This window comes from Solea solea, chromosome 13, assembly GCF_958295425.1.
Source record: "Solea solea chromosome 13, fSolSol10.1, whole genome shotgun sequence".
In the NCBI taxonomy this organism is placed as follows: domain Eukaryota; kingdom Metazoa; phylum Chordata; class Actinopteri; order Pleuronectiformes; family Soleidae; genus Solea; species Solea solea.
In genome coordinates, this window is record NC_081146.1 from 21383278 (window position 1) to 21394372 (window position 11095).

General features: G+C 42.2%; 1 protein-coding gene across 1 annotated transcript; it reads left to right on the forward strand.

Annotated features, from left to right (window-relative positions):
• Positions 1 to 5504: 5504 nt before the first annotated feature.
• On the forward strand, positions 5505 to 10071 carry fzd1 (frizzled class receptor 1). The gene has a single exon (XM_058648248.1). It carries the CDS (start codon positions 5858 to 5860, stop codon positions 7517 to 7519), a length of 1662 nt encoding a protein of 553 aa, XP_058504231.1. The 5' UTR covers positions 5505 to 5857; the 3' UTR covers positions 7520 to 10071.
• The last annotated feature ends 1024 nt before the right edge of the window (positions 10072 to 11095 follow it).

Genomic DNA, 11095 nt, shown 5'->3' on the forward strand with positions numbered 1-11095 from the left:
CATGTTTTACGTCATAATAATAATCAGTATCCTCATTTTACCAGCTTTCCGTTTGACCCCTTTTTACAGCCTTATTTTTGTAGTTTTGAACATTTTTCCACTCTCAAAAAAGACATTGTTGCGATTGAGGGACTTCACTAAAACAGGGTGGAGCATAGATTTCTTTTTTGTGCTCGACTTGGTACAACGAAGCTGCTCATACTTCTTTAAACGATGTTTGTGTGACTGATTGTGCTTGTAGGTACTTTTTTTTTTTTTTTTTCACTTTTTTGCCAAAACAAATTTCTAGTTTCAACCTTGCTGTCATTCTCCCCTAGTGGCCAATCGTAGGTATTGTAGAGGGAAAACATAAACTGACCCACACGATTGACAAATACCTTCAAAATGTTACCGTAATATTTTAGAATTAAAGGCTGGAACTGCGCGAGTAATGTTAGTGATAAGAATTCTCCTCAGTGATCGAACCAAATCAATCGGATGTGAGTTTTGTGTTCCAAACTGAAAGGTCTCTCTCTAACATACAGTAAATAATCTCAGCTGGAGATGTTGATGGTGCACACATGACAGGGACAGCACCAAACAATAACGACGCAATACTATAAAAGATTAAGTGTGTGTCTGTGTGTGTGTGATGAGGATGTATGCGTGTCGGTTAGCGAGTGTGTAAAACATGGGCAATAGCTTAGCATCGGTGCTTCCATCCATGTAAATGAGCTAATATACAAATAATGAGAGGCAATAGGCTGTGTGCAGCGCGCTGTTCCATTTGGCCCACGACAATCGTCCCTGTCACTTTTTACGATTTTGCAATATTCTCCTCTGTCAGTTCACGCGTCAAATTGATCTGGTGCTTTTTCCTTTTCTGGTAAATTTGGCAAAAAAAAAAACAACCTAGGGCTGAGTGCTGTACAGTGTGCGGTTGTGTGTGTGTGTGTGTATGCAGTATGGATAGTGCAGGGTGTTTCCCATAATATGTGTGCCCCTCAACATCCCACATCTTCTACACTAAGTGTTTTTTGGAGCTGATCAAGGTATAATGTAATATCATCTGCAAAGATGTTTATACTGTTTTGATATTTTTGGTTGCTGTTTTGTGTGAACATATATATATGAATATTAGAGTTTAAACATAATGGTGGTAATTGTGAAGTACTATCAACAGAATGGCTTCCTCTGTATCGGTCAACTGAAACAAGAATGAATATTAGCCCGTGCACTGTTGATTTCGCAGAGGAGACGAGGCTGCAGACGTGAAGCCATAGAGAATGGCTTTAGTGGATATTAATCATGTTGCTCCATGGCCTCTTACACACACGCGCACACGTTTACACAAACACACTTGTAATAATATAAATGTCTTTTCTCATAGGATAAACTACCTGCATCTATCTAGACCTCTCAGCTACAGTACATTATAACCCTGCAGCCTGCTCTAAACCTGCCAACCCGTCACGACACAGCCCCTTAAACTAGTTTAGCGTTCACAAAAATAAATATACAATGTAACCGCCCCTCTTTCTTCATACTAACGATGAAGCAGGGGTGTTGCATCAGGAAATTTCCTGGGGGCTTGAGCTGAGATTGGCCCCCCCCCCCAGAAAAAGCCTGAATGCATAAGTCAATGATGACAATTTTGTGAATTATTATTGGCTGGAACCCCCCCCCTCCCATTGGCTCTATGTCATTATCCTGCTCTGGTTTAGTTCTAGCGCCACATTGCCTGGGGCTCCTTAATTAATAAGTAATAATGGGACAAACTCTCCAATAGTGTTTTGAAAATGCACTTTAAAAACAAACAACAAGAATCACTTTGCCATTACATTCCAGCCTGTATGGTCACTGTTATGCACTTGCGTTCCCCCTTAAAAAAATAAATACAAATAAAGTGATATAATTCTATAAATATATATGTATGATTTCAGACTATATAGCCCCCCCTCCCTTTTTACATGTGTAAATATTTTACCCAGATTTGAAACTACCACAAAGTTAATGAGCACTTGTACAAAGTAAAACGCTGTACTTGAAGTTGTCCCCATTGGCTTTTTTTCAGTGTCAGTCCCCGGCTGTGAGTGAGTGAGTGAGTGAGTGAGTGATGAGTGGCACAAAGAAAGTGAGAGGAGAGGAGAGGAGGTGGGTTAATATCAGTGAGGCGGCGTGACAGGCGACTGTAAATACCGTCAAACTGTGCCCAGCCTTGTGTCGCTTTAAGGGATTGCAAGCAGTATTAGCACGTGAATAATTATTTTTGGTACGCCCCCCACAGCCACCCCTTGACACCCTTACTTCTGTGGAGCTGTGGCAGCCTGCAGTCTTATTTTAAACTTTGGATTTCTGAGTAAGAAAGAGCTCCTGAAGGGAAGGCGCTCGAACTGTTCGAACTTGAATGTTCTTCATATATTTGATAAAAGTCCAGTGAAGGGAAAGACGAGAGTTTGCGTTGCACATTCAGCTTCTGTGACATGGGAAATGATGAAAAAATCTACGGTAACGGTCAAAGGTAAACAAAAACAGAAACTGAAACAGAAGCTACATTCACACTATTGCATTTTCCTTTTAAGATACGGTGCAATTGCTATGTTTACACTTGCCATTCAAACAATCGTGGAGTTTTGGAGGACGTAAAACAGAGAGGTTTTGTGTTTTAGTCTGCACAGAGACTGAGTTACAGTATTTTGGCTCTCATAAATCAGCTGTGAATTAGTGGTCATGTATTGTCTTATACAGTAGTGTGAATGTAGCCAGAGATGCTTGTAATACAGGGTTACAAAATGTCCCTTAAATGCTATCAAAGAGAAGTCATATATGAATATAAATATTTTTGGCATTCTTTATTATGTGGACATAAGATGATACTGGTGGTGTGTGTGTGTGGGGGGGGGACACTGAGCGTGCATTCTCGCTAAATTCTGCTAAATAATACATTTCCGTTTTTGTTTTTTTGTCCAAAAAAGGCTCCTCCCACTTTTCTCTATTTGTATGCTGCACTGAAAAAAACACCATTTTGACTGTCGTCAGTCACTTCCTCGACTGAAACAATATAGTATACAGTATAGAGTAGCTGTTGCATTATTTGTTACAACCTGTATGTAATGTTATTATGGAAGATGTAATGTCCTTCTGTAAATGTTGTTTAATGTTGTTTTACCTGAAATAAAACTGATTATACGACTCGTGTGTGTCAGAGGAGCGTTGACTTCCCCTCAGTGTTTGCTAATTTGCTTTCCACTGTTTCACACATTTGTATTGATCTTGGTGGCCATTTCTGCTGCTTTGCTAATCTTTATTCAATCTATCTTCTCAGGCCTGGAAGCACAGATTTGGTGTCAAACTGGTCTCGATATGTTGCCTGCCACTTGGCGGATGTCTTGCTTTGTCAGCACCAACTTCTCCCCTGCTTTATGAGAACTTTGTCTCAAGCATTTGTGAACTATGACACGACTTATTCCTTACAAAATGTAACTGAGAATTCAGTTACGTTGCGTGGCAACTTGCCCCAAGCTTAAGATATTGCCAACAGCAGCCGGTTGAGTTGCATTGTGGGTAATTCAGGCACCGTGATTTTGACAAAGAAGGAGAATGTTTGTATATGAATATGTCTGGTTTTCTAATCTGACTTGAATTTAACCGTAACCGATTTTCAATGTTTTAATCCTGACAAAAGCACAGACTCAGACGATCCAGTCAAGACGCAGACCACACACTTCATGGTCAACTCACTCTCCTTGGTTATTGCACGGTTCTGCTCATGCCCCAATCGCTGGTTTAATACTTACAATTTGAAATCTGAAGACTCTGATGCGTCCAATCACATTAAAATAGCGTCTGTTAATCTCTCACACTACAGGATAATTTGGCCTGATAATCTGTTCAAATCAGCCTAAAATCTGAATCCACGATTATTGGATCCAGACCAAAATCTGGCCAATTATCCTCTAGTGAGAAGAAGACTTTATGCAATTGCAGGAACAGGAACATACTCTGCAAACTAAGCAGTTGATAGAATGCAATAATAATCTAATAACAAGATCACATTTAACCACAGAAGCTAGAGAAACCAGGCTACTGTTTTGTAACCAGTATAGAAATTAAATCATATTAGAGGTAAATGGTGAACCAGGAAAACAAATTGAAAATCTACAGTTTAAATGTGAAAATAAGCAGTGAATGTAAAGCGTGTGTTTACAGTGGGACAGGTTCAACACCTCGGCATTGCTGCTGTCGTCACGTTGTTGAGTCGAGTTAATAACAGAGTGGAGATGAACTGATGTGAACCTCTGAAAGTCAGGCAAACATCAGGAAAATTGTAGACCCTCCCTAAACCCCCATCTGTTAGGTCCTACTGGGAAACAGATGAGAGAGAGAGAGAGAGAGAGACAGAGACAGAGAGGGAGGGAGAGAAAGAGAGAGAGAGAGAGAGAGAGAGACAGAGAGAGAGAGAGAGAGATCTGTAAAGCTACTCAAAGTGAGATAGATGTAAACAGGAAGTTGTCAGTGAACTCAGTCTACTCCTACTCTGTGCTGTGAATAATGATCCCAGTGTAGAATTTTATTTTTGATTAAAGGTTATTCACTCTACTTTCATGATGAAAAGATAGTTGTTGATAATTTTGAAAGAAAACAACAACCCAATTTTGACTTAATTGATTCTTTGAAGTGTTGTAATGATATGGAAATACTCTCTTGACAGTAGCCTCTGACCACTGGTTGGCGACTCTATCCCTCCTTCCACTCCTCTCACTGGACGTGAGGTCTCAAACTGCATAAACAAAGACTTGTTACACTAAACCAATACAGCCAAATGTAAGTATCTCATCACCAGATTCTTGGTTGCATGTCTCTGTATGTTGACACTGCGCCTGACCGCCAATGTGACCTATGCAGGGTTTTACAACCCCCAAAGACCCCACCACCGCCTCTCTTTTTTTAACACTAAATATTTGGAGTATTTCACAGTTGTGTCTTCTCCTCATGGGTCTGTATGTTGTACAGTGGAGCAGCAGTTGTTTATGTCAGCACCGTCTGAGACAAGGAACAGAGCACAGGTTTTTCAATGTGAATCGACGTGACAGATGGTCGTGAACCATTTGCAACATTCCTTTCCAAATAAAGCTTGCCTAATTGTGCCGAGTTAAAGGTCCATACCAGTGTTTTTACTTACCTATCTATGTATAGGTAGAAGTGACTTGAAGTGGTGTTTAAACATCGTGTGGGAGCAAAAGTCTGAATAAAATTAATTTGAATAGTTTAACTATGGAATGGCTGCAGAAAGGCTAGATTACTTCTGGATTACTGGATTAAGTTCAATACACAATCGTAGTTTGTGTTTGTGTGGTAGTTATGGAAGAATATAAGACAGACAGACAGACAGAATCCCCATACTGGCAAATACCTTTATTTTGAACGAGTTGTGGCGCTGGACCTGCAGCCGTCTTTTATTTTGAAGTTCCATACCGGAAGTGTCGTGTAACACGGCCACACTTGACTCTCCGGAGCGCAGTGAGACAGAGCAGAACAGGTTGGAGCAGCAGACTGACGCTGCGTCGCTCACTGGAGACTCTTTCTTTCCTGGAGGAACATGGCTCATTTCTGAGGATTTCAGCAGGAGAAGATTGTGATTAAAGCTGTGGATTCCTCTTCCTGTCGCACTCTCGCGTCACCTGCAGTGTTTGTTTGGTGAGGAGGAGAAAAAAAAAACACGAGAAAGGACGAGTGGAATAGTGTTGGAAGAAGCGTCTGGGTTTGTTTTTTTTTACCTTGTAAAGAGGATTCGGGAAGTAGCTGCTGCTGCTGCTGCGGCTGCTGAGAGTTAGTTCAGTGACAGATCCAAAGTGCGGCAGTGGATACATTGTTCACCATGGCTCACAATAGACTCCTGCGCGCTGTTTTCACCTTGTTGTTTACTGTCGCCTTCCTAAACGTGGGGATTTACCGTGTGAACGGACAGTACGGCGGCGGCGACCGCGGAATGTCGATACCGGAGCACGGATTCTGTCAGCCGATCTCCATACCACTGTGCACGGACATCGCCTACAACGAGACCATCATGCCGAACCTGCTGGGTCACACCAACCAGGAGGACGCGGGGCTCGAGGTGCACCAGTTCTACCCGCTGGTGAAGGTGCAGTGCTCCCCGGACCTCAAGTTCTTCCTCTGCTCCATGTACGCGCCCGTGTGCACGGTGATCGAGAAGGCGCTGCCGCCGTGCCGCTCTCTGTGCGAGCGCGCGCGTCAAGGCTGCGAGGCGCTCATGAATAAGTTTGGCTTCCAGTGGCCCGACAGTCTCGCCTGCGAGTCCTTCCCCGTACACGGCGCCGGGGAGCTGTGCGTCGGGCAGAACATGTCGGACCGCACGGAGCCGGAGGCCCCCTCTCCTCCTCCGTACCCGACAGAGCGCACGGACCCCATGCACGGTCAGTACCGCTGCCCGAACTCGCTGCGCGTGCCTCCCTATCTGAACTACCGCTTCCTCGGGCAGGAGAACTGCGCTGCTCCCTGTGAGCCCAAAAGATCCCACGGGATGATGTACTTCAGCGAGGAGGAGCTCAAATTCGCCAGAATCTGGATCGGCATCTGGTCAGTGCTGTGCTGCGCCTCCACCCTGTTCACGGTGTTGACCTACCTGGTGGACATGAAGCGCTTCAGCTACCCGGAGCGCCCCATCGTCTTCCTCTCCGGCTGCTACACCATGGTGTCCATCGCCTACATCGCTGGATTTCTACTGGAGGACAAGGTGGTTTGCAATGACAGGTTTGACAATGACATGCGGACTGTGGTGCAGGGGACAAAGAAGGAGGGATGCACCATCCTCTTCATGATGCTCTACTTCTTCAGCATGGCCAGCTCCATCTGGTGGGTCATCCTGGCCCTCACCTGGTTCCTGGCAGCAGGGATGAAATGGGGCCACGAGGCCATCGAGGCCAACTCGCAGTACTTCCACCTGGCAGCTTGGGCCGTGCCCGCCATCAAGACCATCACCATCCTCGCCGTGGGGCAGGTGGATGGAGATGTTCTGAGTGGAGTTTGCTTCGTGGGCGTCAACAGCGTAGACGCCCTGCGGGGCTTCGTTCTGGCACCACTCTTCGTCTACCTGTTCATCGGGACCTCGTTCCTCTTGGCGGGCTTCGTGTCCCTCTTCCGTATCCGCACCATCATGAAGCACGACGGCACCAAGACGGAGAAGCTGGAGAAGCTGATGGTGCGGATAGGGATCTTCAGCGTGCTGTACACCGTGCCGGCCACCATCGTCATCGCATGCTACTTCTACGAGCAGGCCTTTAGAGAGCAGTGGGAGAAGACGTGGGTCAGCCAGACGTGCAAGTCGTACGCCGTCCTGTGTCCGCACCAGAACCACCCCAACATGAGCCCCGACTTCACTGTCTTCATGATTAAGTATCTCATGACTCTCATCGTGGGCATCACGTCTGGATTTTGGATCTGGTCCGGAAAGACACTGAACTCCTGGAGGAGGTTTTACACGAGACTGGCCAACAGTAAACAGGGCGAGACCACGGTGTGACGTGGTTTGACCCCGCACAGACTCCGTAGTGACAGAAAAACTGAATGATAATCCTCGTTATCTTCATCTCTGTATGTTTTCTTTTTTTTTTTAATGTACATATTCACTTTTTGAGATTTTTTGTAAGTATATATTTGTATTTAAAGATTTTAACAGACAAAAACAAAAACAACACTTTTTTTTTGACTCACTCACTGTGGACACTACTGGGAGTATGTGCTGTCTTTGATCAGTGGACTGCTTCTGAGCAGCGGGGTCTATTCTAAGCAGAGTCCCGTGAAACCCAAGTGCTTCCTCGTGGCTGCTTCTTCATCCTGATTAAGCAGCTGTAGTGTGTGTGTGTGTGTGTGTGTGTGTGTTTGTGTACAGTGGAGCCGCAGTTGTCAGAGTCTGGAGGGAACTGTCGGCAGTCTGGGGACAAGAGACAAGAGCTGGTGCTCACTGCAGGTTGTGAATGTGACTCATTGTGACAGATGGTTGTTGCTGGTCGTGTGACAGTTCCAACATTCCTTTCCAAATATAACAACACACCTCATCGTGCCAGGTGTACGACAGTGTTTCTGCGTGTTTTAATCCACATTGTGGTTGTTTTAATGAGGGGTTGATTGTTATTTTTTTCTCTCAATCACTGGGATCAGAAAAACCTGCTCACACTGTCCGTCGACATGGCTGAGCTGACTGTGGTTTCAAAGTGTTTAATTAGATTGGAAATATTTTGGTATTGCTATGGCACATCCAAGGCTGCAGAGAATAATCAGTTAGGAATCGACTGTTAAATTCATCTCTAAATGTTTTAGAAAACACTTCTTTCTGATGAGCTGCAACAATGAATCGATGACTCAATGGATCGTCAACCGTTTTGACAATCGATCAGTCGATTTTGAGTGTTTTCTCAACAACTCTATACGAACTTTCCAGCTTCTTAAATGTGACTATTTTGTGGTTTATTTGCTCCATTTGACAAAGAAATCATTCAAACACAATCATTTTTGGTTTGTGGACAAAACAAAGACACTTAAGAACTTGATCATTTCCATTTTCTGACATTTTAAACAGATTATGAATAAAGAGTTTTGGGAAACAGTCATTGATATTTTTCGCCGTTTTATGGAACAAGTTATTGATTAATTGAGAAAAAAAAACAATCAATCACAAATAAAAAGGTGTCTGTCATTTTCTAAATTTACTAATTGGTTGTTTGTAAAAAATGTGAGAAAATAGTTTCCAAAACCTCAAAAATAGCAACTTCCTCATCCATTGTGGTTTGTCCACAAACCAAATATAGTCAGTTCTCTGTCACGTCACAGAGCAGAAAATAAACCAGAATATTCTCACATTTAAGAGGCTGAAATCACAAAAACCTGTTTTTTTCTTTGATTTTTCCAAACGGTTGACGATTAATTAAGCAAACTGATTAATTTTTGCAGCCTTAACGTTCAGTATAATTGAAACACAAGGTTCGTGTTTGTTTTTAAACGTGGTCGTCTTCGATGTGAGGGTGTAAAACATGCACACACACTGCTACTGAACATGAATTATGAATTCTCGTGAAATCTACCACAGCGACATTTAAGGTTCTTAAACACAAGGAAGGAAAACATGAGAAGCATCAAAACACGTGTGTTTAACTTCGTCTAAACCTAAACCATTCCTGTCTTTACAGTGCTGTGTTAAAATACTGGACAACCTTTGAGTCTTCACTGTTTTTCCACATTTATTGACTTTTAATTAAGAGTGAAAGTTTGATGTCTAAAGTTCATGCCATGTTTACAGATGTACTTAGTCTGCCACTATGTCAAGAAATTGATCATGGGTTGCAATTAACATCTATTTAAATTAATAATGAACATTATTTTGGTTTCAAATGGAGTCAATAAGATGGAGCAAAGTAACCAGAACATATTCACGTTTAAGAAGCTGACACCCAAACTGATTAATTGATTTGATTCTCAAACTATTTGGTGATTTAATTGAGTTGTTGATTATTAAATGAGTCATAATTGCAGCCATATTGGACTAAAAAGTAACCATTATTTTCACAATCAATTCATCTGAAAATGTTGATCAGTGTTCCCCAAAACTTGGAAATGATATGAAAATATTCACATTTAACTTGTTTTAATGAGATTGATGAAATATTTCCAGTTAACTCTCAACCAAAAAGATCAAAGATTACGAAGCTCTTGCTTCTCCAAAATTTTTAAATTTCACGCATTTCCTTATCTTTTACGAGAATAAAAAGTTTGGGCTGTTAATTATGAATTTAAAAAAAAAAAAAGAAGAATAAATTATGTTCAGATAGAGGAAATAATCAGATTAACTGGTGAAAATCAGCAAGAATCCAGAGGAATAATTGACTTTATCACGCGTTCTCTTGCCCTCTTTTATCTCGTGTCCTGTCAGATTATAGAGCTGAAAACCCAACTTTCTTTTTTTCCTTTTTATTGTATTAAAAATCATCCTGAAAACACAAATTGAAACAGATGCAACAATTATAATACGTAACTATTGATTTTAACATTAAAATGCTGCCATAACAACAACAACAACAACACAACAGTGACTGCATCACTAACGGAGCAGGAAAACCAGATGCTGGATTCTTCAGGTTTGTCCAGATTTAAACGCGGCATTGTAAATATTAAGTTAATAATAGGAGACACCTTTTGGAATTGTGTGTGTTTGTTTTTTGTTGTTGTTTTTATTTGGTTTCCTTGAGTATATGTTGTGCTGTGTTTTAACCTGGAGGTTGAGTGTGTGAGTCACTGCTGAGAGGAGCCTTGGGTTGATGTGCATGCAAAGTAATGTGATCCTGGTGTGTTGACTGTGGGACTGAGGAGCAGCCAGCGTGTCTTCCACTGCAGGAAAAAAAGGAGGCCTTGTGCTGAAATGCAGAGCAGCTGCTGTCAGTGCAGCTCACACACGCACGCACACACACACACACACACACAGACACACACATGACTTGTGTACTTGTCAAACGCTCTTCCACATGGTGCTTCCGATTCATAATAATCCTTTTATTGTGTTGACGGCTCTACAATAGTCATGGCTTTGAAGTATTTTTTTTTTTTCTTTTTCCCTTTGCATTTGTTATGAAGAGAACTTTTATATTTATAGAAAAAAAAATTATATATCACTACATTGATTTCTTTATGAGAATAAAAACAGCAGTCTCACCCTTGTAACTGCCTGAGTCTTTGTAAAAAATGTCTTTTGTTCCCCTCATAGAAACATGAATGTGCATGTTTGGCATCACAGGGCCCGGTTCAGGTTTCCTCAGCTCTTTTTTCAGGTTTTTAACACATACAGCACTCTCTCGCATATCGAATATCCTTATTTTAACATCTTAAGAGGTTTCGAAAATGTTTGCCCTCGGATTTGTGTGTGGATGCATTCATGTGCAGCCAAAATCGTGTCGTAATCTTCGGTAATACGAGCCCGTTCTCTGTGTTTTGCTGAGTGACAGTGCCGCGAAGACGAGATAATTCCTAATTTAATCTCCCGAGCCCTCTTATTAACTTTGGTTTCTTCGGTGTGCTTTGAAGTCGTCCCCGTCTCTCACATTTAAATCAG